This window comes from Vitis vinifera, chromosome 5, assembly GCF_030704535.1.
Source record: "Vitis vinifera cultivar Pinot Noir 40024 chromosome 5, ASM3070453v1".
Taxonomy (NCBI): Eukaryota; Viridiplantae; Streptophyta; class Magnoliopsida; order Vitales; family Vitaceae; genus Vitis; species Vitis vinifera.
The window spans coordinates 4,799,751-4,823,844 of record NC_081809.1 but is presented as its reverse complement, the minus strand read 5'-3'; the positions used below and the strand labels follow the sequence as shown (position 1 = coordinate 4,823,844).

General features: G+C 38.8%; 2 protein-coding genes across 2 annotated transcripts; one reads left to right on the top strand and one right to left on the bottom strand.

The window, feature by feature from the left end:
• Positions 1-685: 685 nt before the first annotated feature.
• Positions 686-10,595, top strand: LOC100252792 (peroxisomal adenine nucleotide carrier 1). Its single transcript, XM_002281098.4, has 5 exons — positions 686-1,037; positions 8,253-8,484; positions 9,163-9,309; positions 9,607-9,767; positions 10,011-10,595. The coding sequence occupies exons 1-5, from the start codon at positions 895-897 to the stop codon at positions 10,285-10,287; spliced, it is 960 nt and encodes a 319-aa protein (XP_002281134.1). The 5' UTR covers positions 686-894; the 3' UTR covers positions 10,288-10,595.
• Positions 10,596-14,014: 3,419 nt separating this feature from the next.
• LOC132253789 (uncharacterized GPI-anchored protein At3g06035-like) lies at positions 14,015-17,112 on the bottom strand. The gene is made up of 2 exons (XM_059736839.1): positions 16,853-17,112; positions 14,015-14,704 (listed from the first exon to the last, which is right to left on the bottom strand). Exons 1-2 carry the CDS (start codon positions 16,932-16,934, stop codon positions 14,202-14,204), a joined length of 585 nt encoding a protein of 194 aa, XP_059592822.1. The 5' UTR covers positions 16,935-17,112; the 3' UTR covers positions 14,015-14,201.
• Positions 17,113-24,094: the final 6,982 nt, after the last annotated feature.

The window sequence follows — 24,094 nt, the reverse complement described above, 5'->3', positions numbered from 1 at the left end:
ATCTCCTATTTTCTAATTTACAAATGGTTTTTTTTTTCTTTCTTTTTGGAGAACAACATAAAGAGTTAAGAAACAAGCCTTAAAATTTAAATTTTCTAGTTGACAAATAATTTTTCCATTTTTTTTATTAGAACAAAAAAGTAAGTTAACAAACAAGCCTTAAGTCTTCTATTTCATAGTTGACAAATGATTTCATTTTTTCCTTTTTATTTTTTTGAAAAATAGTAAAAAGAGTGAACAAATAAACCTTAAATATTCTATTTTTCTAGTTGACAAATAATTTTTTATTTATTTATTTTTTGAATAGAAAAAATAATTAACAAACAAGCCTTAAATCTTCTATTTTCTAATTGACAAATAATTTTCCTTTTTTCTTTTATGTTTTCTTGGAGAACAACAAAAATAATTAACAAGCAAGTTTTAAACCTTCCATTTATCTACTTAAGTTTTGCAATGATCATCATAGGCATCCAAATTAGCCTTAGAATATGCTTTCATTACCATGGTCCACCATTAAAACCCTAGTCAAAACACTTCCTAATTAATATTTAATATTCTAGGCAGCTTCAAATTTGAATCTGTGCATTTCGAACCTTCACGCTAAGCCCATTGAAGAGGAGACTAGGACTAGGCCCAATCCAGAGCCCAACACCCATAACCGCCACAAAAGCCATCAAAGCTGCCGTCAGAGTTTCCGAATCCCAACACGATGCCAATCAGACTACACTACTCCGTGGAGTCGTGAAAGTTTACTCAACTCTCCGTGTGTCTGCGTCACTCTTACCAAACCCCGCCGACTCGTCTTCACATGGTTGCTTCCACTGCCTGATTCTCTGCTCCCCTTCCCATTCTCATCAAATTTCACACCTCTGGACCTTGACTTTGTGGAGGCAGATGGGCTTTGATACGGAATCCCTGTTGGAGGCAACGTCAGGGGCCGTTGGAGCTCTGGTCAGCACCACCATCTTGTATCCCCTCGACACTTGTAAGACCAAGTACCAGGCTGAAGTCAGTGGCCATCATCAGCAGAAGTACAGGTTCGTATATTGACCTGTTCGTTGATTTTTGTCATTTTTGCCTTAGTGATTTCGTTTCTTTTTGGTTTGCGCTTGTGGGTCTGTTTTTGGAATTTCAGAGCTTGATAATTTTGCTGAATTTGGTTTTCCCTTCAGAGAAAATTGGGTGTTCTTGTATTTGGAAAGATTCACTTGCCTATGCAAATGTCCATGTGGATTATCATATCATATGTGGAATTTAATATATTTCTATTAATCTTCAATGAACTTATTGAACACCCACCTTTTTACAGGCATTTATATGCCCATCCTTTGCTGTTGGATTGTTCATTGTTCTTTTATACTTGCGTCAAATTATTCTTTATATAGACTACCTCCGGATTTGCCATGATGAGTTGTTGTGGAATGTCTTAGCGTGCTCCCGAGTTGGTAGTTTTGAATCCAAGCTTGTGGGATGGTAAGGACAAGATATATGGTGGAATGTTTTTAAGAACATTTTGTATCCAATGAAAAAGCAAGTTTGATTTCTTGATCTTTTTTTTTTTGATAGGCAAATAAGAGATTGTATTAGAAAAGCCTAGCAAAGGCGAAAATAGTACACACAGAGTGTACAGGCAACGCCTAAGAAGCTAGGCCAAAAAAGAAAAACCTTTCTTCTAACTAGACAAAAGCCACTCTATAAAGTCAAACAAGGACAAAGAATGATCCTCTAAATATACCCTACCCCAATTCACAAAAGTGTACAAAAAAGAAAGTTTTAGAGCTTGGTCGGAACGTTCAGTGTCATTGAACACTCTTTCATTTCTTTCTTTCCATAATGTCCACATTAAACAAAGGGGAGCAGCCCTCCAAGCTTTTTCCTTTCTCTTACTCACAGAAGCACCATGCCAAGCTATCAAATTCCTTTTGATTGAGGAATGCAGGACCCACTGCACATCAAAAAGGGAGAAAAACAAGCTCCATAACATTGTGGCCTTTTTACAGAAAAGGATCAAGTGGTCACTAGTTTTCTCTTCCATTTTACACAAATAACATCTATTTGGTAAATTCCAACCCCTTCTTTTAAGCTGATCCATGGTCAAAATTCTGTTCCAAAACGCTTCCCAAGCACAAAAGCTAACTCTCATGGGAGCCCCAGATCTCCAAATAATGCTCCAAGGAAAAGGTTCACTAGAGGCAAAAGTGAGGGATCGGTAGAGAGATCTAACAGAAAAGGAGCCATTCTTGCTAATCTTCCAACTCAAAACATCCTCCACATCACTTTGCAAAACCAAAGGGTGTATTTTTTGGAGCAAGCCCTCCACCTTTTCCATTTCCCAATCGTTAAAGCGTCTTGAAAACAAAGGATTCCAACTTCCCACCTCTCCTTCCTCCTCCCAAGCATCACACACCCATTGATCCTTGTTAACCGCCAATCTGAATAAGTTAGGGAAAGCATCTTTCAAAGCTTGGTCCTCACACCACAAATCCTTCCAAAATTTGACCTTCCTCCCGTTCCCCACTATAAAGCGGGATCTAGAGCGAATGATTTCCCAATCTTTTCTGATGGCTTTCCACATTCCCACACCATAGGCTCCCCTCACTTCTTTTGAACACTAACCTTCCTCTTCCACCCCATATTTGCCTATGATTACTTGTTTTCACAAAGAATTCCTCTCTACCGCAAATTTCCAGCTCTATTTCCCAAGCAAAGCTTTATTTAGGACTACAAGATTGTGAATACCCAAGCCTCCTTATCTCATATCAGTACAAATTGCACTCCAATTCACCAAGTGTGGCTTTTTCTCTAAAGTGCCACCGCCCCACAGGAAGTCTCTTTGGATTTTTTCAAGTCTTGCGCACACCTTCTGTGGAATGACAAAGAGAGACATTAGGTAAATAGGGAGGCTTGAAAGGGTACTTTTTATCAAGGTAAGTCTCCCCCCTTTGGAAAGATATTGTCTCTTCCACAAAGACAAAACGCTTTCTAAATCTCTCTTCCACTACGTCCCACACCCTTGAAGATTTGAAGGGAGCACCCAAGGGAAGACCCAAATAATAAGAGGGGAGTTTCCCAATACTACACCCCAAAACTGAGACGATATTCTCCAAAGAGTCAACCCTTCCTACATGGATAACCTCACTTTTATCCTTGTTCAATTTTAACCCAGAGATCGCCTTGAACCATAAAAACACCCAACTCAAGTAACGCAACTGCACACTGTTGGCCTTGCAGAATAAAAGAGTATCGTTAGCAAATAGGAGGTGGAACAAATCCCTTTCTATTCCATTACTGTTTCCCACCTTAAACCCCTCAATGTAGCCCCCACTTCTAGCTCTAAAGAGCAACTGGCTGAGAACTTCCATGACTAATAAGAAGAGATAAGGGGATAAAGGATCCCCTTGTCTCAACCCCCTAGTGCTGTGAAAAAAGTCTGAAGGGGTCCCATTAATTAAAATTGAGAAGTTGGCTGTGGAGATGCATCAACTGATCCAATTTATCCACTTCTGTCCAAACCCTATCTTGGACATAACTAAAATAAGACAATCCCAATTGACATGATCAAACGCCTTCTCAATGTCTAATTTTAAAAGGAGTCCAGGGATGTTAACCTTTAGCCTGAAGTCTATTGCCTCGTTTGCAATGAGAGTGGCATCCAGAATCTGCCTATTCTAGATGAATGTATGCTGGTGCTCTGAAACCACTTCCCCAACAGCTTGTTTCAGCCTATTGGCCAAGACTTTGGCGAGTAATTTGTAAAGGCTCCCAACCAAGCTTATTGGTCTGAAGTCTTTCAGCTCTTCCGTACCCTCTTTTTTTGGAATTAAGACGAAAAAAGTGGAGTTTAGGCTCATCTGGAAAGTGCCAAGGCGAAAAAAATCACCAAAAAAGGCTATAATCTCAATTTTGGTAAAATCCCAGGAAAATTGCTAGAAAGCCATGGTGAACCCATTCGGACCAGGCGCTTTATCTCCAGAGAGGCTGCAAAGGGCTTCAAAAACTTTTTTTTTCTGAAAAAGGCTTCTAGCCCTTTTTGTCCCCAGAACACGAAATTGTAAATTCCCCATTCTTGGTCTCCAGTCCTCAGTTCCCGATAACAAAGTCCTATAAGCCCTACACACCCCATCCTTGATATCTTCCGCACTAGTAAGGGAGTCCCCATTAATGTTCACCTTGGATAGGAAGTTCTTTCTTGTCCTGACATTGACCATCTTATGAAAGATTTGGTATTCTTATCCCCCTTCTTTAGCCATATCTCCTTGGATTTTTGCCTCCAGAAGGTTTCTTCCATTAAAACACACTTCTTGTACTCCTCTAAATCCCCCAAATGAGCCTCTACTTCCTCAAAGGATAGTGGATTAAGACTCTCATTTGAATCCCAAAACTGAATTCGAGAAAAAGCCTCAGATTTTTTAGCAGAGACATTACCAAAAACTTCCTTGTTCCATCTTCTTAGATCCCCTTTAAGGGCTTTTAGTTTTTCAGCAAGGTAGTGGTTGATAGATCCTGCAATTGAGTAACCTGTCCACCACGTGCAAACCAGCTCTTTGAACCCATCCAACAGAAGCCACATATTCTCGAAGCGGAAAGGAGTCTTGCCTTTTTTAACCTCCCTGCCCTCAAAGAGACTGGGGCAATGATTAGAGGCAATTATGGGGATAGCACTTTGAAAGACACCCGAAAAGTGATCTTCCCACTCGTTAGTGATCAGAAAACGATCCAATCTAGAAGCTGCTTGAGAATGAAGACCGCCAAACCATGTGAACTGACCACCGGAAGAGAGCAGATCCTTTAGATTCAATTCCTTGATGACCTCAGAGAACCTTCTCATCTCTGCAGTCAGATTGTGCCCATACCTCTTTTTCCCTGGAAATCTAATGGAATTGAAATCCTCCCCAACGCACCAGGGCTCATCCCACAGGCCTTTGATAGCGCCTAACTCTTTTCAAAACTTCTCTTTTGCCCTCGAAAGGACTGGTCCATAGATACCAGTGAACACCCAAATATAGTTGTCTTCCACATTCCTAAAGCGACATGAAATGGTGTAAACACCCCGCTCCAGCTCCAAGAGTTCCAGAACCTTATTGTCCCAAAAAATCAGGATGCCTCCTGAGGCACCCCCAGCATCAACTGCCCCCCCGTCCATGAGCCTTCCAACGCCCAAGCTTTTCACCATCTTTAACGACATCTTTGGCACCTTTGTTTTTAAAAAACAAACTAAATCTGCCTTCTGGGCTCTAATTACTAAATTAATCATCCGTCTTTTCTCCCTATCGTTGAGCCCTCTAACATTCCATGCAAGTATTTTAATCTTCATCAATCTACAGGGATCAATTCCCATTTGCTCCTGCCACTCCTTCTGTTCGTAGGCTCTCCATAGCTTACCGAACAATCCAACCTCTTCAGTTCCCTTTCAGAGTGCAATGCGGACACCACTTTCTTTTTTTCTTTTTTTTTTTACAGAGTGTCCCCCCACCAGTCATCTTCTTCAACTTCTTTAACAACAAAACTATTTTTTCTTCGTACCCCTCAACCGACATTCCCAAAAATGTACTAAAATCTTTGAAATTGGAAAGCTCTTTGTCGGACGATGTATCCTCTTCAGAGGAAGCATTCTCAGGGAAAACCACCTCTGATCCATTTTGCAGAATCATGGAAAGAGGCCCTTTCTCAACGTCGGCCTTTGCTTCCAACACGCCCGCTTCCCACTCGGGGGAATCACCCCAACTCTTCAAGCACAGGGATGACCCTCCACGATCTTCGCCCAAAGAAGTAGAAAACGGCCCCCAAGAAGGAGTAGAAGAAGAAGACGACCCTTCCCCCCAAGAAAAACGAGACAGAGGAAGCGTACATTTTTGGAATTTGAGGACTTCATCTAAGAGAGCGACATCGGCAAGAGGCATCACGATTGCCGTCAAAGCCGCCAGAAGAGACGCGCAAGGATCAACGCCTTGCGAAGGACCCGCCGAGAAAGACGCACAGTGAACAGTGCCTTGAGAAGGACCCGTCGCCAAGGGAAGGAGTCTAGGGCTCCAAACGTGAAGAAACGCACAGAGAACAACACCTCGCGAAGGACCCACCAGGAAATACGCATAGTGAATGATGCCTTGCGAAGGACCCGTCGCCGAGAGAGGACTCGTCACCGAGAAAGGGAGTCTAAGGCTTTGTAGGTGAAGATGACTTCTGAGGGAAGAAAGAAGAGTCTCCCCACTATTTGAAGAACAAGCCCGACCCACTTCCAACTGGGCTTGACCTAAAGAAAGCCTTTTGAGGCTACCACCAAAAGCAGAACCCAAAGCCCAAGAATCAGAAGCAAGGGCCTCTAACTCTAAGCCCAACCGAGCCCCCAAAGCCCTCGTACCACTGAGCTTCCCTTTCCTATCAGTACCTACAGCTGTTCCTGTCAGGAAAAGAGCAGAGTCCTCTCCTTCTTTAGTAGAGGGCAGCGGGTCAACCATCAACACCTGGCCAACCTCTTTTCCAGAGCAAACTTCTGCAACTCTCAGGAAGGCGCGTGACCCAACCTCACCCTCAACCTTACCCCCTCTTCCCGTGCAACACCAAGAAGACTGCACCTCACTGATCCAAGGAGCAGTCTCCCACCATAATTGGACCGCGAAACATATAGAACCTGTTACTAGCCGCAAAGAACTCGGGAGATTCCACCCTCTTACTCTGACGAGGATTCTGGCCCATTGCAAGTTCCGGCGTTCCATCGTATCCTCGTCAACACTCACAAAGCGGCCACAGGCATCCCCTAAGCTCTTGAAAAAATTCATCCCCCAAAGGTGCAGAGGGAGCCCCATAATTCTTACCCACACTTCTCGGCTCTTCCTGTTCTCTATGAGACAACCAACGGAGGGTTTCCACCAATCCAAGAGAAGGCATTTACCTTTAAACCACTTGACCCCTGAGTGCAACACCCTCTTAGCTTCAGCGACATCTTCAAACTCAAAGAGTATAAGCGGGCCTCCTAACGGAGCCGAGCGAAGATTTCCTCTCAACATCCAGTTGGACTGCGCCCAAGACTTAAGGGAGTCGAGGAAAGGGGGCTGATCGGAACCCCCCCATCTCCCCACCAAGCTCCTCCTCAAAACCTCCTTGTTACTATCAATCACCTCCTTTTTTGTTTCTAACCATACAACGTTCCGAATTTCAGTAGAACCAGTAAGATCTGTCTCTGGAAGTAGGTCATTTTTCCTAACACTGGCCCCATTAAGACCCCTCCCTCCTGAGTGCTCGTCACCCTTTTGAGCTAAGGAGAAACCAAAGCTTCTTAATTTCCCAGCCAAAAGTTTCCAACCTCCAACCACTCCCTTGCCTTTGGGGAAAGCCAATGAGAATTTCTTACCTTCTACATCTCAGGCTGTGCAAAACAAAAACCGACCTGCTCTATTAGAGCGCAATTCCATCTGATATCTTCTTTCCCCCTCCACCCAAGCTTTTTTTGAATCGCTCCCCCACTTTGAGAAAGCAGCAGGTCTCAGCTCCTTCCAAAAGGAAGGACAGGCCCTTACCACTAAAACGAATCCAAGAAGAAAAGTTGGGACTCCTTTCGCAAACTGTTCCTAACACTTTCCCCTTGGCCTCGTCGACTGAAATCTCGAAGGTCTTCGAATCCACTCCAAACCAGCACTTTCCGCCGGGAGAAACCACAGCCATCTTTTAAGTCTTAAAGCTCTTCTATTATTGCTTTCTCTCCAGCTCAAAATGTCCTCCACTATGTTGCTCTTTTGATTTCTTGATCTATTTGGATTTTGGAGTCAAATTGTTTGTTACAAAATTTGTCAGCAGTCAAATGGGGAATTATCCAGGAAAGGAAAATTGCTTCCAAAGGGCTAGTGATTATATTATTATTTTGGCTGATTTTTTGTTTCAGATGTTCAGAATATGTTAAACTATAGAGGGTCTTCTTTGGTTTAGTGGTTTGTTTGTCACCCTTCATGGTTGGACATTTTCTCATTTTTTGTAACTATTACCTTACACATGTGGCTTATCCCCACATTCTTAATTAATTGCCTCCTAATTGAACATGAGAAGAATAGGTGATACCCCATAGACGATTCTCAAATTAATTTCTTATGCAAAATGCTTCAAGTCTAAATTACTGACTTCTTGATTTGAACTTTTCAATCTATATTCTCCTATTTGACAGCTTAAGGGTGATGGCTGAAAAATCAAATCGATCACTTTATGTTGTTAAGGTGAGAATGATTACACAAATGGATATTTGACATACTTTTGGACTATTGCAGGAACATTTCTGATGTTCTATGGGAGGCAATTTCTACCAACCAAGTTCTTTCATTGTACCAGGGGCTTGGGACAAAGAATCTGCAGTCGTTTATTTCCCAGTTTGTCTATTTCTATGGATACAGTTTCTTTAAGAGGTTATATTTGGAGAAAAGTGGCGCAAAAACCATTCGAACAAAGGCAAACCTGATTGTTGCTGCAGCTGCTGGGGCTTGTACTGTCTTAATGACACAGGCGAGTCCTACTTTGATGTGTTCTTTTTGCTTGAATAGAAACATCTTTTCTATGAGCTGCAATTTGAATCGTTTCTTGTGGTGTGATGATATGTGGCATTTTTACCTCTTTTAGCCAATTAACTGAAAAACTTATATTATGACTGTTTGTGAACACCTGTGGTTAAAACATAACATGCTAACAAGCCTGTCTGGGTTCCATTTATTTCGGTGCTGTTTGAACACCGCATTGGAAGACAGTAAAACTCCTTTTTGCTTTCCCTGGAATGAGGAAGAAAAGAAGACTCGCCTTCTAGAGAGATGTAATTACCAGAAAGATCATATGTTGAAATCTACAAACCTTATATATCCAATAAGTCAACACATGGACTAATTTTAAATTAAAAAATACTATATTTTTTGGTTGGCAAATAGAGATTTTATTAATAAGTGCTGACAGACAAAGGGGGTGCACCCCAAGTATACGGAAGGTATCCAATGGGTGAAAGAAAGGCCAACACAACTTATTGATAGGGTACAAAAGGCCAAGAGAGTGAAAACAAGGAAAAAAGACAATAGAATGATTTTGTTTAATTATTTCTATCTGTTATCCTTATTTACTTCATTTTTGTTACGTAGGTTTCAATCACCATTCCATTTCTCAATGTCGGATGCTCTAATATGCAATCTTACTTTACAGCCCTTGGATACAGCATCCTCAAGGATGCAGACAAGTGCATTTGGGAAATCTAAAGGACTTTGGAAAACTCTTTCGGAGGGTACTTGGAAGGAGGCATTTGATGGTCTTGGCATCTCTCTGCTTCTAACAGCAAACCCCTCTATCCAGGTACTTGGCTATGCGTCCTGGTATGAAGCTTGTATGTAACTCACATGGAGGGAGTGGTCTGTATGGTGGGATCCATGTGTTTGATTTTTAGGCTTATAATATCAGCATGAGTATGCTTTTGGCATTTGAGTTTTCAGATAGAGGGAGTAACTGTTGTTGCCCCATCTAATTCATATTCCACTCAAGGATGGCTAACTACCACTACTGTTTCTTACTCCATGAATTTATGATCTTTTTCCTTTCCGGTAAACACGATTCAATCGAGATTTAACTTGCAAGAACTCCTGTGTGGTGCAGTACACGGTCTTTGATCAGCTGAAACTAAGACTTTTGAAGGGGAAGCTGAGCAATAAAACTGGTACAGAATCATCCCCGGAGGCTCTTTCTGCCTTTTCTGCTTTTGTTTTAGGGGCAGTCTCTAAGTGTATTGCCACCACCGTGACATACCCAGCTATCAGGTGGAAACTTTATTCGTTCATTCTTCCCTAGCATTTTCATGCATCATTTTAGGGGATAGTTATTTAATCCTTCTTCCTTGTGTAGTCCATGTCCATGACTCATGGGAATGAAGCCTTGTCCTTTTGTTTTCCACAGCATCAGGATTCACAAACTCATTTTTTATATTGGAGTATTCTGTGAAAAATGACATATAAAAAAAAAATCAATTTCATTGATAAAATTAAAATATGGACTGTGGACAGGTGTAAGGTCATGCTTCAAGCTGCAGAATCAGACGAAGATGGGACGACCAAAGAAGCTCAACCCCGAAAAACAGTGTCAGATACAATCTATTCCATTTGGAAAAGAGAAGGCCTGCTTGGTTTTTTCAAAGGATTAGAGGCCCAGATCCTGAAAACCGTGTTAAGCTCAGCCCTGCTTCTGATGATTAAGGAGAAGATCACAAAGACAACATGGGTCATACTGCTTGCACTTAGAAGGTATCTTACCGTCAACAGGACCAGATTAAAAGCTGCTTGAACGAGTGATGATGATGAAAAAAATGTCTGCATGGGAACCCTTGTAAATAAAGAGGCTCCATTTGATTTGTTCAAACTGTGGAGCAAGATTGTAGTAAGTGCAATAAGTGTTAGTTGACAACAGACACCAAGTTTAATTTCTCAGTGAGGAAATCCCAGGTAGTAACAAATCAATTCTTTTCTTTTTCCTTTCCTAGTTATCCCTGTTCAATAATAGTATCATGATTTGCAACTCTCCTAGTTTGTTGTAAAATTTTGCCACTTGGCTCATGATTGGATTAATATTAATTTGTTTGTTGTCTTCATAAACTGTTCCCTACTCGAGTCATCTCTTTCTTTCTAATAATATTTATACCATTCACATTGATATGCTCTCATAATTCATATCTCTATGTATAGACTATGTCCTTGGTTGCTTCGAACCTTGGGTACGAAGGCAAATGGTGTTGATGTTTGATGTTAGGCAGGGGACATTTGAATTGGATTTTAAGTTCTTCATGATGAACCGAATGTAAAAATTGAAATGGTTCTGAACAGAAAATTCCACCACATTTTAGTAAACTTTCAAGGTCCTCTTTTGCATATTATTTCATTTTATGGTTGTATTCATGTTTTCATAGGTTCCTCTCCTATACCCCCTTGTCAATGACGTTGAGACCATAAATGATTCACGGTTGGGAAGAAAAGGAAATTAGATTAGCCCAAAAATGGAATGGCATTTATCAATTTAAGTCATGGTTGACCACACAAACTTAGGCGCAGATCATAAAAACCTGAACAAACTTATAAGCAATCTTTTATTTCCATGTGGAAGTGTGAGCAGCTTAACTACGTTGAAGGACTTATGTGATGGCACGGTGCTCACATGCAAGTATCATGTAGGTGGCTAGGCTTTGCAAAAATTTAAGTATGTGATTTCGTTGGTTGAGAAGTTTCCAAGCAAGAGAATATATATATTTTTTATTTTCCATAATTAAATAAAATTCCTTATGTTCATGGAAACACATACAATGTCTTCTCTTGTTAGGATGAGAAATGCTCAAAAAACTCTCTAATGGGGGCAATTCTCTCTAAGGATAATAATGGAATGTAGGTGATAATGACTATGCCACTTCAAAGGCAAGATTGAGCCCAAGGCAAGAGCAAGGTGTGATGGTGAATCTTTTTAGCACGTGTGTGTAGGTGCAACATCATAAGGTGCGGTTGTGGCAACGAGGCAATGGATGTAGGCCGGTCATGGACCATGAAGGGAGCTTGGTACATACAGGCCATGTTATAGCAAGGATGTCGGCAAGAAGGGGCTTGACAAACATGGGGTCACCAAGATATACATGAGTGGTTGAGTAGCATGTACAGGCTTAACATGATATAGTACTTGGTATTGTTAAAGACCAAACAAGGGCCGTTAAACATTAGGAACATGAAATTTGAAGGCATATGGATGTGACACTTTGACATTAGGGGAAGCCTAGGCAAAGGGCTGTTAACGCATCAAGGAGATGACACTAGACATTGTTGCAAGGCATTTCATATGGGACACATAGCAGGCTAATATATTTTTCAAACACATGACACAAACTAAGAAAATCTCATGGGATGGGTTACATGCAATGGTGCAACAACACCTAAAAAGGTGGCATATTCAAGAGAGTGAGTTGTTGAACATGGTACCAATGGCACAAATAGAAGTAAGCAGTGCAACTATTGTGATAGATGGCAAAAACAGGAACATGGAATGCAACTGCTACAACAAGTTACAATGGTTGAAGCCCTTCTCTAACCCATTACCTAGAATATGAGTAACATTAGTGGGTTGATTATATAAAGTATACTTTGCCAAACATTCTCTACATGAACTCACCTAGAAAAGTAGTGTGTGTCTTGTTTAGAGAAAGCCTAAACATTTCTTATAATTATTTGATAGTTAATACAACTTGGGGTTTTGTCCTCGTAAAAAGTTGTGTTTTGTGCATGGCCACTTATATATCTCATGGGTTTTGTAAAAGGTTGGCTTATAGGGATTGAAGCACCACAACGCAAAAAAAAATTGGGGATAAGCCTTGTGCTTGTGATGTTGGTATTAGAGCCTCGTTGCGAAGAAAAGTTGGCTAGTGGAGGTGTCATGGAAGCACTATGAGGGCAAGTTTCTCGAATTGAGGCATACATTGGTGAGACCCTTAGTGATTTTGACACCACTCTCTCTACTAAGTGGAGGAGGTTGCCAATGAACTTGATGTTCAAAGGAGCTTACTCGAGGGTCATGACATACTCATTGAGGAAAATATTGTTGGGTTCATGATTAATGTCAATGCTATGATGGAAGAATTCCAAGCCAAGACATACTCGTTTGATGAGAAAGTCATGTTGAAAAGGGTTGTTATCTAAGGCACAATGGGCTTGACTACTGCATACAACATGGGTTATATAATGTTTGCATTGGAGGGAAGGAATCAGTAATGTTGGTAGGCATGGGCCATAATGCAACAAATGTAGGCCATGGGTTGAGATGAGAGCTTGGCACATATAAGCTAGGTTACAAAAAGGATATGAGCCAAGAGGGGGTTTGACACACATGGGATTGTCTATAGGCTCAACATGATGTAACACTTGGCAATGGTGAAAGACTAAGCAATGGCTATATTAGAGACTAAGAACATGACATGGAGGCATAAATCGCATTGAGGGAAGTCTAAGCAAGGGGCTGTTAATGCATTAAAGAGATGACACCTGACATGGGATGTTATAAGGCATCTAAGATGAGACATATAGTGATCTAATATGCTTGCTAGACGCATGACACAAGCTAGCAAATCCCTATTATGATGGGATAGGTGAGATACAATGGTGTAGTAAGATGTGGAAAGGTGGTATGACCAAGGGTGTGAGATGTTGAGCACAATATAGGTGACAAGAGTAGAAACAAGCAATGCAACTATTGTGATAGATGAGAAAAGCAACAGCATTGGTATACAACTGCTAGGACAATTCAACTATTGTGATAGATGAGAAAAGCAGGAGCATGGCATGCAACTGCTAGGACTGGTGGCACTAGTTGAAGCCATGAGCTAAATCATTACCTAGAATATGAGTTGTATTAGTGGGTTGATTCCTAAAATTTGGTTATAATTGATATCCATATAAAATGTACTTTATCAAGCATTTTTTTTCCTTTTTATTTTTTTATGTAAACTCACTAAGAAAAGTCTTGTTCAAATAAGCCTTCTTAACCATTTTTTGTAATCACTTCAGAGTTAATACAAGTTAGGTGGGGGAGCTGCTTCTTATGCATTTCATGATACTTTCAAAGGGCTAACCTAGAGGGCTTTTAAGTGATGTACATAGCAAAAAATTAGGGGATGAACTTCAACAGGATAAAAAAGGTCCAATACAGCTGCAGTCTAAAAACCCCTTACAAAAGTAATTATCCTTCCTTTTTTTGGGCCTGAAGATAAGATTCATGCAGTCCACAGGGACGATGAGGAGATACTGGGCGAAGGGTATTCATGAAATTAGAAGGGAATTATGTCATTCACTCTGCTCCCCGAGCAGCATACCCAAAACAAGTAGGATACAGTGAATGAAACAACATTTTCCTAAAATGCAAATTCGACATAGAAACGGCAGTTCGCTAAACCAAAAACCAAATATATATATTCTCTCAAAGAAATCCAGATATAGACTCTCAAAGTGTATCTCCTGCATTTCCCTACAAAGCAGAACATGGAACATTCAAGAATGTGTAGATGGTTTCATGTATTTCACTAAAAAAAAAAGACAAATAATTTAGTAAATTCATTGTAAGTTTGTAACTTTCTCTAAAGGGAAGGTGGAAGTGTGGAACTACCACTCCATAAATGTGACACATCATGACTCAGAAAATCTGGGGAAACCAAGGATACAAACACCTCCTTCAGTTCACAAGAAGAAGAAAAAACTCATCAGCAGAAACAGCAAGTGGTAGATCAGATTAGTCTTGGAAACCAAACTGGCAGCATTGTAAGTCGCAAAGCTTCCTCCAGGAGTGCTAGTGGTCAGCACGACAACCATCCAGTTGTCTTCGGTACCTATTCCAATTCCGGTATATTTAGTGTCATTGAGATACTCTGAGTACTGCGACTGTGTGAAGTTAGAGAGGAGTTGGCTTGCAACAAGGTCAGGAACACAAGCAGGCATTATCATCCCCTCCCTTGTATCGCTGATATTCAAATGGCATTTAGCCAAAAGCTTGGGGTAAGTATCAAATGTAGGCTCCGTGCCTGGTACAGTGTTGGCTCCTGTGGTATTTGTGCATTGTTGATCATTGAACTGGTCAGCCATTTCCTCTGCAAAGCACTCTGCATTCTCATTCTTTACTAGGGCCGTCAAGTTTAAAGTTGCCCTGTAGTCGTTTATGCCTTTAAGAAGACTGTCTTCCTCATCTGCAGAAGAATGATAGAGGCAGAAACTCAAAATTTCATGTTTCTTTTTAGTAGGCAAAGAAATGAGATGAAATAAAAGCGCCTAACAAAAAGGGGGTGCACCGTAAGTATACTGGGGTACATTAGAGGCAACCGCAAAGCTGAAGAAGAAAACCAATTATTAACCGATGTTATCTCAGAGAGAGAGAAAGGGAGGTCACTTGAATCTAGTCATTAGCAAGGGTGACACAAGTTGGCATCTGCGATTCTCTTAAGAAGTATTAATGACTACTGCATTTTCTATGTTCTATCCACTCACCCATCCATATTTCTGTAGTTATGTATGGCCATAGTGAAATGAAATTTTGGCAAGAAAGTTCAGTTTCCACAGTTGGGTACCCATAGGTGAACCATGTATCAAATCTAGCATTTGCATTTTGGGGATTGATATCAGGTTTCGGAGTTGAGAAGGTTAATAGGCCAAAAACTTAAAAATCCTGACACCCAAGCATGATCAAATTAGAAAGCTTTTTCCTGTTCCTGCATCTCAATAGAAGGAAAGAAAAGAAAAGAAAGGTAGGAAGAAGTGTGGGAAAACAAGCAGAAAATGAGGACATATTGGACACATCTTCATGCCACAAAAAGGCACATCTTAGATTTTCAATCCTGTGTAGGTCATGAAAACTGCTTTTTAGAATCATCATCTGAAAGATTGGCAATCAAACAGCTTGTACAATAATGCAGACAAAGAAGAAGGCTTTCAAACTCCTGAAGGAAAAACAGTCAAAAGCAACTGAACTCAAAATTCTTGCTAAGAGAATGCTATAAATCAACTTAGAGAACTAAGTATACCCTATAGGGCCTGACCCCAAAACAATCATGGGTGTATATTGAGCAATACAGCAATAAAATAAGTAAAGCTTATTTTAGGATTGGCTTAAAATCAATAAAACCTACATGTTAATAAGAATTCCAACCTTTATGGGTCATGTTCAGGGTGTTTTTTGCCATCTGACTAGGCTCTATTTGCAAACAAGCAATCATTAACAGCATTAGTGAGTTCCGGTTATTTTTTGTAGCTACATGTAGACATGCCTGTAAAACAGATTCAAAAGTGAGTCTTGTTGCCCACCCTTAGGATAGATTTGGGCGGGTTTGGATTGGGTTCAAGATGTTTTTGCCTTTAAGGTCAATTTTCGCATGTTGCCCACTGGCCAATTATGTGGGTTTCGGCCTGATTTAAGCATATTTCAAGAAGCTGTTACATGGACGGCCATCATGTTAAGCTTAGACCCAATTTGGACATTTAATACTTTAATAGAAGCCGTCATTTCTTTTGGTGTAAAGTGTAAGTAATGATAGAAATTGGGAATGGAAAGAACTAAGTTTGCTCATACAGAAATAAGGTGGATGAGAGACTATCAAAATAGGAAAAGGGTATTGTTTCAATGTTTATTGTAATGATAAGTGGGTGATTCATGATTGGATTGCCATCAGATCAGGGTTTCAGAAGTCAAGAGCATGGTTTAAATGAAATTAAATGGCTTCCATACTGGGTTCACATTTTGTTGGTATTAAAGAAAGAAACACACAATCCATCAAAAACTGTTTCATGGATCTAAAGAAATAAGCATCCATTTCTGATAGATCTCTCTTGATAGTATGCAAAAATCTTTGTACACAAAATTTTGCCCACTGAGAAACAGAATTGTGTGAATCTTAGCTGCACAACTATAAACAGCCATTTTCAAAACCAAATCCAATGGATCAGTGGATAAAAAACATTTTTTCGTTGATTATCACACTTCCAACTTCAATCAGTGTATTCAGATCTCCTCTGAATTGGGTTTTCCAGGAAAACATATTCCTTGGGGAGAAAGAGAAAACAAAAGAATCCTCAACCCCAGGTGTGGCATCAAAGAGGAGATTCAACTCTATATTAGCATCACAACCAAAACAAACATCAAGCAACTCACCATATATACTGAAAAACTAAAAATTTGCAGGGAAAGAATGAGACATCAAGAAAAGAAACCCCATTTGCCTGGAATAAACCCCAGATGGATCCATGTGAAAAATGCAAGATGAAAACAACAATATGTACAAAAAGACAGAAAGAGATCAATGCAAGGTGAATCAACAAACATGCAAAGAGCAAAGAATGCTTACCATCACATTGTACAGGGTGATTGATCAAGAGAAGGGAGAGAAGAAGCAGGGGGAGGAGAAGATAGAGCTGTGAAGAAGGCATTGTTGAGAAAGACGGTGCAGGGTCAATGTAGCTTCTGGTTCCGGTTGATTCTGTGTAATGGTATATACTATATATCCCTGGGTTTGCTTGGGAATGTCCCAAAGTACAAAGGTATAGAGTCGCTCGGAAGCTGCTCAGGACCGGGCCTTGGCAACAAACCGACGACGTTTTGAGGCTTTCTATTATTTCTATGGCCTTTCTGACGTAGCATACGCCGTACTGCTTTTTAGCTGTCTTAATCAAAACGACGTCGCTTTGAGGAGTGACCCTGCCATCAGTGGAATTAGCGCGAGCTTGGTACAAATCATAACGGTAACAAGTTAATCATACTCATCTCATGCAATTTATCTAACTCATATATGACTATTTGAATACTTGTCCCACCAATAATGATTACGGAATAAAATCGTATAACAATTTTTCCCCATATTTTAAACAAAATCAATGCAAACATAATTAACCGATCAAATATTCATAAGGAGGTGTATAAAATTTGAATTATTGTATAAGAGTGTTACGCTAAACGCTAATTATATAAAACAAATTTATTAATTATACAAGAGGTGTACAAGACCTTCTTTTATTAAAAATTTAAAATGATTATGAAAAACTCTCATATTTTTTTGTTGTCACCCAAGACTACACAATTTCCATATTCAAATTTTCTCACTCAAGAATTGTTTCGACTCTTATTTTTAAATTTTATTATCAAAATTTTGTAATTACATATTTTATTTTTATAGTTTTAGGAATATTCTTTCTTTCCACTTTTTTTTTTTGAAATTTTATCCAAATGAATTTATGTTTAAAATCTAATTTAAAATTATAATCATATTTATCAAAAAAAATTACTTGGATTATTTCAAATTCTTTAACATATTTATACTCATTTATGTAAAAAAATGAAAAACTAATTTTCTATAAACATGTGCTATTAGCTTTCAAATAAAAAATTAAATAAATTTGAAAGTTGATAAAAAAAATTAAATAACACTTTGAATGATTTTTAAATAAGATTTTATAGTACATATTTTATTTGAAATTTAATTTCAATAGTTTCATTAAAAAAATTATGTTGACAATTTTCTTGCTGTTAGTTAAACTACTTTGTATTAATTTATTTAAATAAAAAAATTATTAATATTATATTAAAACTTCATATTTTAGTTATTTCAATAAATTTATCTTTTTTAAATAAAAACATTAAAAAACAAAAAACTAAAAGGATAAATATATATATATATATATATATATTCTTCTGATCCTAATCCTCCTATTCTTAAGCATCCTTCCTCCCCTGTTGTGGAAGAAGGAAATATTTCTGGTTCTCTACCTTTGGTGGAAGAACCCATCCCCTTAAACTTATCTACTTTTGATACTAACCCCTTATCTGTTCATAAAAGTATTTGTGATTTGCAGGCTAGGTGCAGGACCCTTGAGAAAAAGCTAGAAATAGCTAATTTTCACAAAAAATATATAAGCCAAGCCCCTTTTTCCCCACTGGAAATTGGTGAGAAAAAACCATTCACCCCACTGGTGGATGAGAAATTAAGTAAGGATGAGCAAGAGTGCATTATCTTTAGAATGTTTCACCGAAGGAGTGAGATCTTGTCCACTCTTAAGCCAGCTGATCTTTATCAGCTAATTTGTGAAAAGGCCAAGTCCAGTGCAGAAGAAAAACAAATTTTTATTTCGGCTTATCTTCAGGATCTGCACATTTATTTCTCAGCCATTCCTGGTCTCAGTGTTCCAGGATTAAATTTAACCAAGGAAATGGAATTTGATGGCTCAAAGCTTTGCAGAAGTTGTACTGAACCACTTCTTCATCAACAAGACAACAAGCCAATTTGCAATTGCAACAGGAATTTTACTATCAGCAGAGCTTGCATTGATCTACAGTACTACCAGCCAATTAACCTTGCCTTTAATGGGGAAGTTTTAATCCTAACTCCTGAAAAACTTCTTGATTATGGTTTGGTTTATCAACTCATCTGTTCTGATCCAAGTCAAGCTAGCAATTTTGGCAGAAAGGTTAATCTAAGCTTAACTCAAGGTTTTAAGCTAAACAAGAAGTTTGCTGATGCCATTTTTATTAGCAAAGCACCTGAATGGATTTCTAGAGGCAACGTTATTCCAGCACAACACTATGTTAATATTCATTACCAGAATAGAAGACCTACTCTTCTGTCCAGTCCCTTAGTTCAATCCGACATTTGCGGAGAACCAATTATTAAGCAAATCAAGCATTGGAGAGCCAGAGTCATCAGCAGAGACTTTGAAGCCTACCCAAAAAACATGGGGCATCTCATTGCTGCAGATTCTCTACATCAGATATTTTGCAGCAAAAAGATTGATCCTTTACCGTTCAAATCCACTATTCAAGATACTCAGCTCCTAATGGATCACCGCTCGGAATATATTCCTCCCTGATTAACTGATCAGCAGTCATTCCAGCCGAAAGCAAGCTTCCGGGTCAAAAGTCAATATTGCTACAGTTCCCTTTACTGTTCACTATTCACTATTCAAGCACGGGTCTACTATTCATGGTTACTGTTCATGGTCGGCTACTATTCCTTTTTTGCCTATTTAAGGAGGCTCGGTCCTCATTTGTAAGCACGTTCATTTTTAGGTTCAATTTTAAGCTGAAGCTCTCCCTTCTCTCTTCTTTCTCTCTCTCCCTTCTCTCTTCTCTCTCTCTCATCATGTAACCTCTTCAAGCTTCTTCAAGCTTTCAAGCTTTCTTCCCTTATCCATTGTAAGATATTTCTCCTTATGTATAATATAAGTATGTTTTGATTACCTCCTATATGGATGGTTTTTAATTAAGTTTTATTTTTCATTTTATTTTATGTTCTGATACCGCCTATATGGTCGGTTTTAATTAAGCTTTATTTTTAAGTTTATGTTTTTTATTTTGTACCGCCTACATGGTCGGTTTTAAGCTTATTATGAACTAACAAGGTTTTTTGGTTCTTTTTCTTTAAATTTCTTTGTTGGATATCTTTTGTATTTTCTAACCCTCTTCTTTGTTTTGAATCACTGGCGTAATTCATTTGTTCATCTGCATATGACCTTGTCCTGGGTGTCTATGGTATCAGAGCCCTCGTCCTGACGTGCCAAATTCAGGCGTGACATCTTTGGGAACTCTCACTCATGACCATTGGTGTGCGTAGCCAAAATGGAGCGAAGTGAGGCTCTCCGCCCAAAGGTGACGGTAACACCCATGACGGGGTTTACCTGGGACTCTGATAGGTACCTAGACATGCTTCTGGGAGCATGGGTGTCTAAGGGAGATTTCCCACCTCTGGAAGATAATCCTACTTACAGTATTCAAAAAAGTATTTGTCTCATTATCATTAACATGAGACGATTCTGGAATATCCAATCAAACAAGATATCCAACAAAGAAATTTAAAGAAAAAGAACCAAAAATCTTGTTAGTTCATCATAAGCTTAAAACCGACCATGTAGGCGGTACAAAATAAAAACATAAACTTAAAAATAAAGCTTAATTAAAACCGACCATATAGGCGGTATCAGAACATAAAATAAAATGAAAAATAAAATAAAAATTAAAACTTAATTAAAAACCATCCATATAGGAGGTAATCAAAACATACTTATATTATACATAAGGAGAAATATCTTACAATGGACAAGGGAAGAAAGCTTGAAAGCTTGAAGAAGCTTGAAGAGGTTACATGATGAGAGAGAGAGAAGAGAGAAGGGAGAGAGAGAAAGAAGAGAGAAGGGAGAGCTTCAGCTTAAAATTGAACCTAAAAATGAACGTGCTTACAAATGAGGACCGAGCCTCCTTAAATAGGCAAAAAAGGAATAGTAGCCGACCATGAACAGTAACCATGAATAGTAGACCCGTGCTTGAATAGTGAATAGTGAACAGTAAAGGGAACTGTAGCAATATTGACTTTTGACCCGGAAGCTTGCTTTCGGCTGGAATGACTGTTGATCAGTTAATCAGGGAGGAATATATTCCGAGCGGTGATCCATTAGGAGCTGAGTATCTTGAATAGTGGATTTGAACGGTAAAGGATCAATCTTTTTGCTGCAAAATATCTGATGTAGAGAATCTGCAGCAATGAGATGCCCCATGTTTTTTGGGTAGGCTTCAAAGTCTCTGCTGATGACTCTGGCTCTCCAATGCTTGATTTGCTTAATAATTGGTTCTCCGCAAATGTCGGATTGAACTAAGGGACTGGACAGAAGAGTAGGTCTTCTATTCTGGTAATGAATATTAACATAGTGTTGTGCTGGAATAACGTTGCCTCTAGAAATCCATTCAGGTGCTTTGCTAATAAAAATGGCATCAGCAAACTTCTTGTTTAGCTTAAAACCTTGAGTTAAGCTTAGATTAACCTTTCTGCCAAAATTGCTAGCTTGACTTGGATCAGAACAGATGAGTTGATAAACCAAACCATAATCAAGAAGTTTTTCAGGAGTTAGGATTAAAACTTCCCCATTAAAGGCAAGGTTAATTGGCTGGTAGTACTGTAGATCAATGCAAGCTCTGCTGATAGTAAAATTCCTGTTGCAGTTGCAAATTGGCTTGTTGTCTTGTTGATGAAGAAGTGGTTCAGTACAACTTCTGCAAAGCTTTGAGCCATCAAATTCCATTTCCTTGGTTAAATTTAATCCTGGAACACTGAGACCAGGAATGGCTGAGAAATAAATGTGCAGATCCTGAAGATAAGCCGAAATAAAAATTTGTTTTTCTTCTGCACTGGACTTGGCCTTTTCACAAATTAGCTGATAAAGATCAGCTGGCTTAAGAGTGGACAAGATCTCACTCCTTCGGTGAAACATTCTAAAGATAATGCACTCTTGCTCATCCTTACTTAATTTCTCATCCACCAGTGGGGTGAATGGTTTTTTCTCACCAATTTCCAGTGGGGAAAAAGGGGCTTGGCTTATATATTTTTTGTGAAAATTAGCTATTTCTAGCTTTTTCTCAAGGGTCCTGCACCTAGCCTGCAAATCACAAATACTTTTATGAACAGATAAGGGGTTAGTATCAAAAGTAGATAAGTTTAAGGGGATGGGTTCTTCCACCAAAGGTAGAGAACCAGAAATATTTCCTTCTTCCACAACAGGGGAGGAAGGATGCTTAAGAATAGGAGGATTAGGATCAGAAGTAGATCCCTGAGATCTCGAAGTAAAATCATAATACAAAGGCTTGAATTTTTCTGATAAGACTGAGTGAGGTTTCATGTAAGATGATGATTTCTTAAAGGATTGCTTTTCTGTTTTGGGAGCCATGGTCTTGTGAATCCTGCAAAAATTCACGAGTTAGGAAATCAGGGATTGAGTTATTTTCTCCTTTAATATACTCAATTTGAAAATCAAAATTGCTTAAAATAGCTTGCCATCTAGCGAAAATATGTTTAGAAGCTATATTTTTAACATCTTTTTGTAAAACTGATTTTGCAGATTTGCAATCCACTCTTAATAAAAATTCCTGATTTAAAAGATCGTCTTGAAATTTTGAAATGCATAAAACGATGCTTAAAATTTCCTTTTTGATGGTGCTGTAGTTGAGTTGGGCATGGTTCCAGGTTCCAGAAGTGAATCTAACCAACAATTCTTGGTTATTACTTCTTTGCTTAAGAATTCCACCAAAACCTATATCAGAAGCATCCGTCTCAACAATCTTAAAGGCTTTATGATCAGCTAAGGCGAGACATGGTAGAGTTTTGACTCTAGACTTTACTAATTTAACAATCTTGGTATGATCCTCATTCCAAGGAACTGGATTTTTCTTAAGTCTTTGTCTTAAAGGGGCACATAATTGGCTTAAATCTTGTATGAAATCTGACACATAATTAAGGCTTCCTAAGAAACGTTGCAATTGTTTCTTATCCTTAATTTCATCAGGGAACTTATCAGCAAACTCAATTGACCTTTGAATGGGGGTGAATGTTCCTTGGTGAATATGATGACCTAGGAATCTTACTTTAGTTTGAAAGAGGTTAATCTTAGTGGCTGACAAGCTTAAACCATTGCTCTTAACAGTCTCAATAAACCTATTGAGATGTTTCCAATGCTGCTCAACAGAATCTGAGTAAATCAAAACATCATCAATGTAAACATAATGAAATCAGAAAACTGGTTAAAGATTTCATTCATTATGTTTTGAAACTCAGAAGGTGCATTCTTAAGGCCAAAGGGCATTACATTCCACTCGTAATGACCAAATGGGACCACAAAGGCTGTTTTGTACCTATCTTTTTCTGCAATCTGGATTTGCCAAAATCCTGATTTCATGTCAAACTTAGAGAAAACTTTGGACTTCCCTAATCTTTGAAGGAGGTCTTTTTTATTTGGGATAGGATACCTGATCCATCTTAAAACATCATTGAGGGGCTTATAGTTGATGACTAGTCTAGGTGTTCCTCTTTCAAGTTCTGCTTGTTTCTGAACATAAAAAGCTGAACAACTCCAAGGGGATTTAGACTTCCTTATCAACTTCTTATCCATGAGATCCTGGATCTTTTTTTCACAATAGCTTAACAAATCCTTGTTCATTTGGATTGGTCTTGCTTTAGTGGGAATATTTTTCTCACTAAAATCAGGCTCATAGGGTAATTCTACCTCATGCTGCTTCCTGTGCCAAAAAGCATTAGGAATGTTAGAACAGACTTCCTTAATAATCTTATTCTTAAGGCTTTATATAGCATCTTGGGTTTTCTTAATCTTCAGTTGATCTTCTATTCTAACCAGAGCAATCTCTTGTTTTAAGAGATTAATATGATTTTGCTTAGCCTTAATCACCTGATCTTTTATGGTGTTTATACTTCTTTCTCCAGGTGGATTGGCAAATTCAAACAGAATTTCCTTATCTAAAAGTTTAGTTTTTATACCTTGATCATCTACCCACATAGGAAAGATGGAGCTTAAGAAAGGGACACCAAGGAGGACTTTCTCCTTGAGATCTTTAACAAGAATGAAGGTTTGCTTAATGCAAATGCCTTGGTTACAAATATGGGCATTAGAAAGCTTGTACTTGATAATAAGCTTTTTACCATTAGCACCAAAGAGGGCTTGCCTGGTTTTCTCATAAAATTGGGTAGGTACAAGACCTTCTTGTAGGCAATTCAAAGCTGCACCTGAATCAATTAAAGCAATAATATCAAGGATAAATTTAT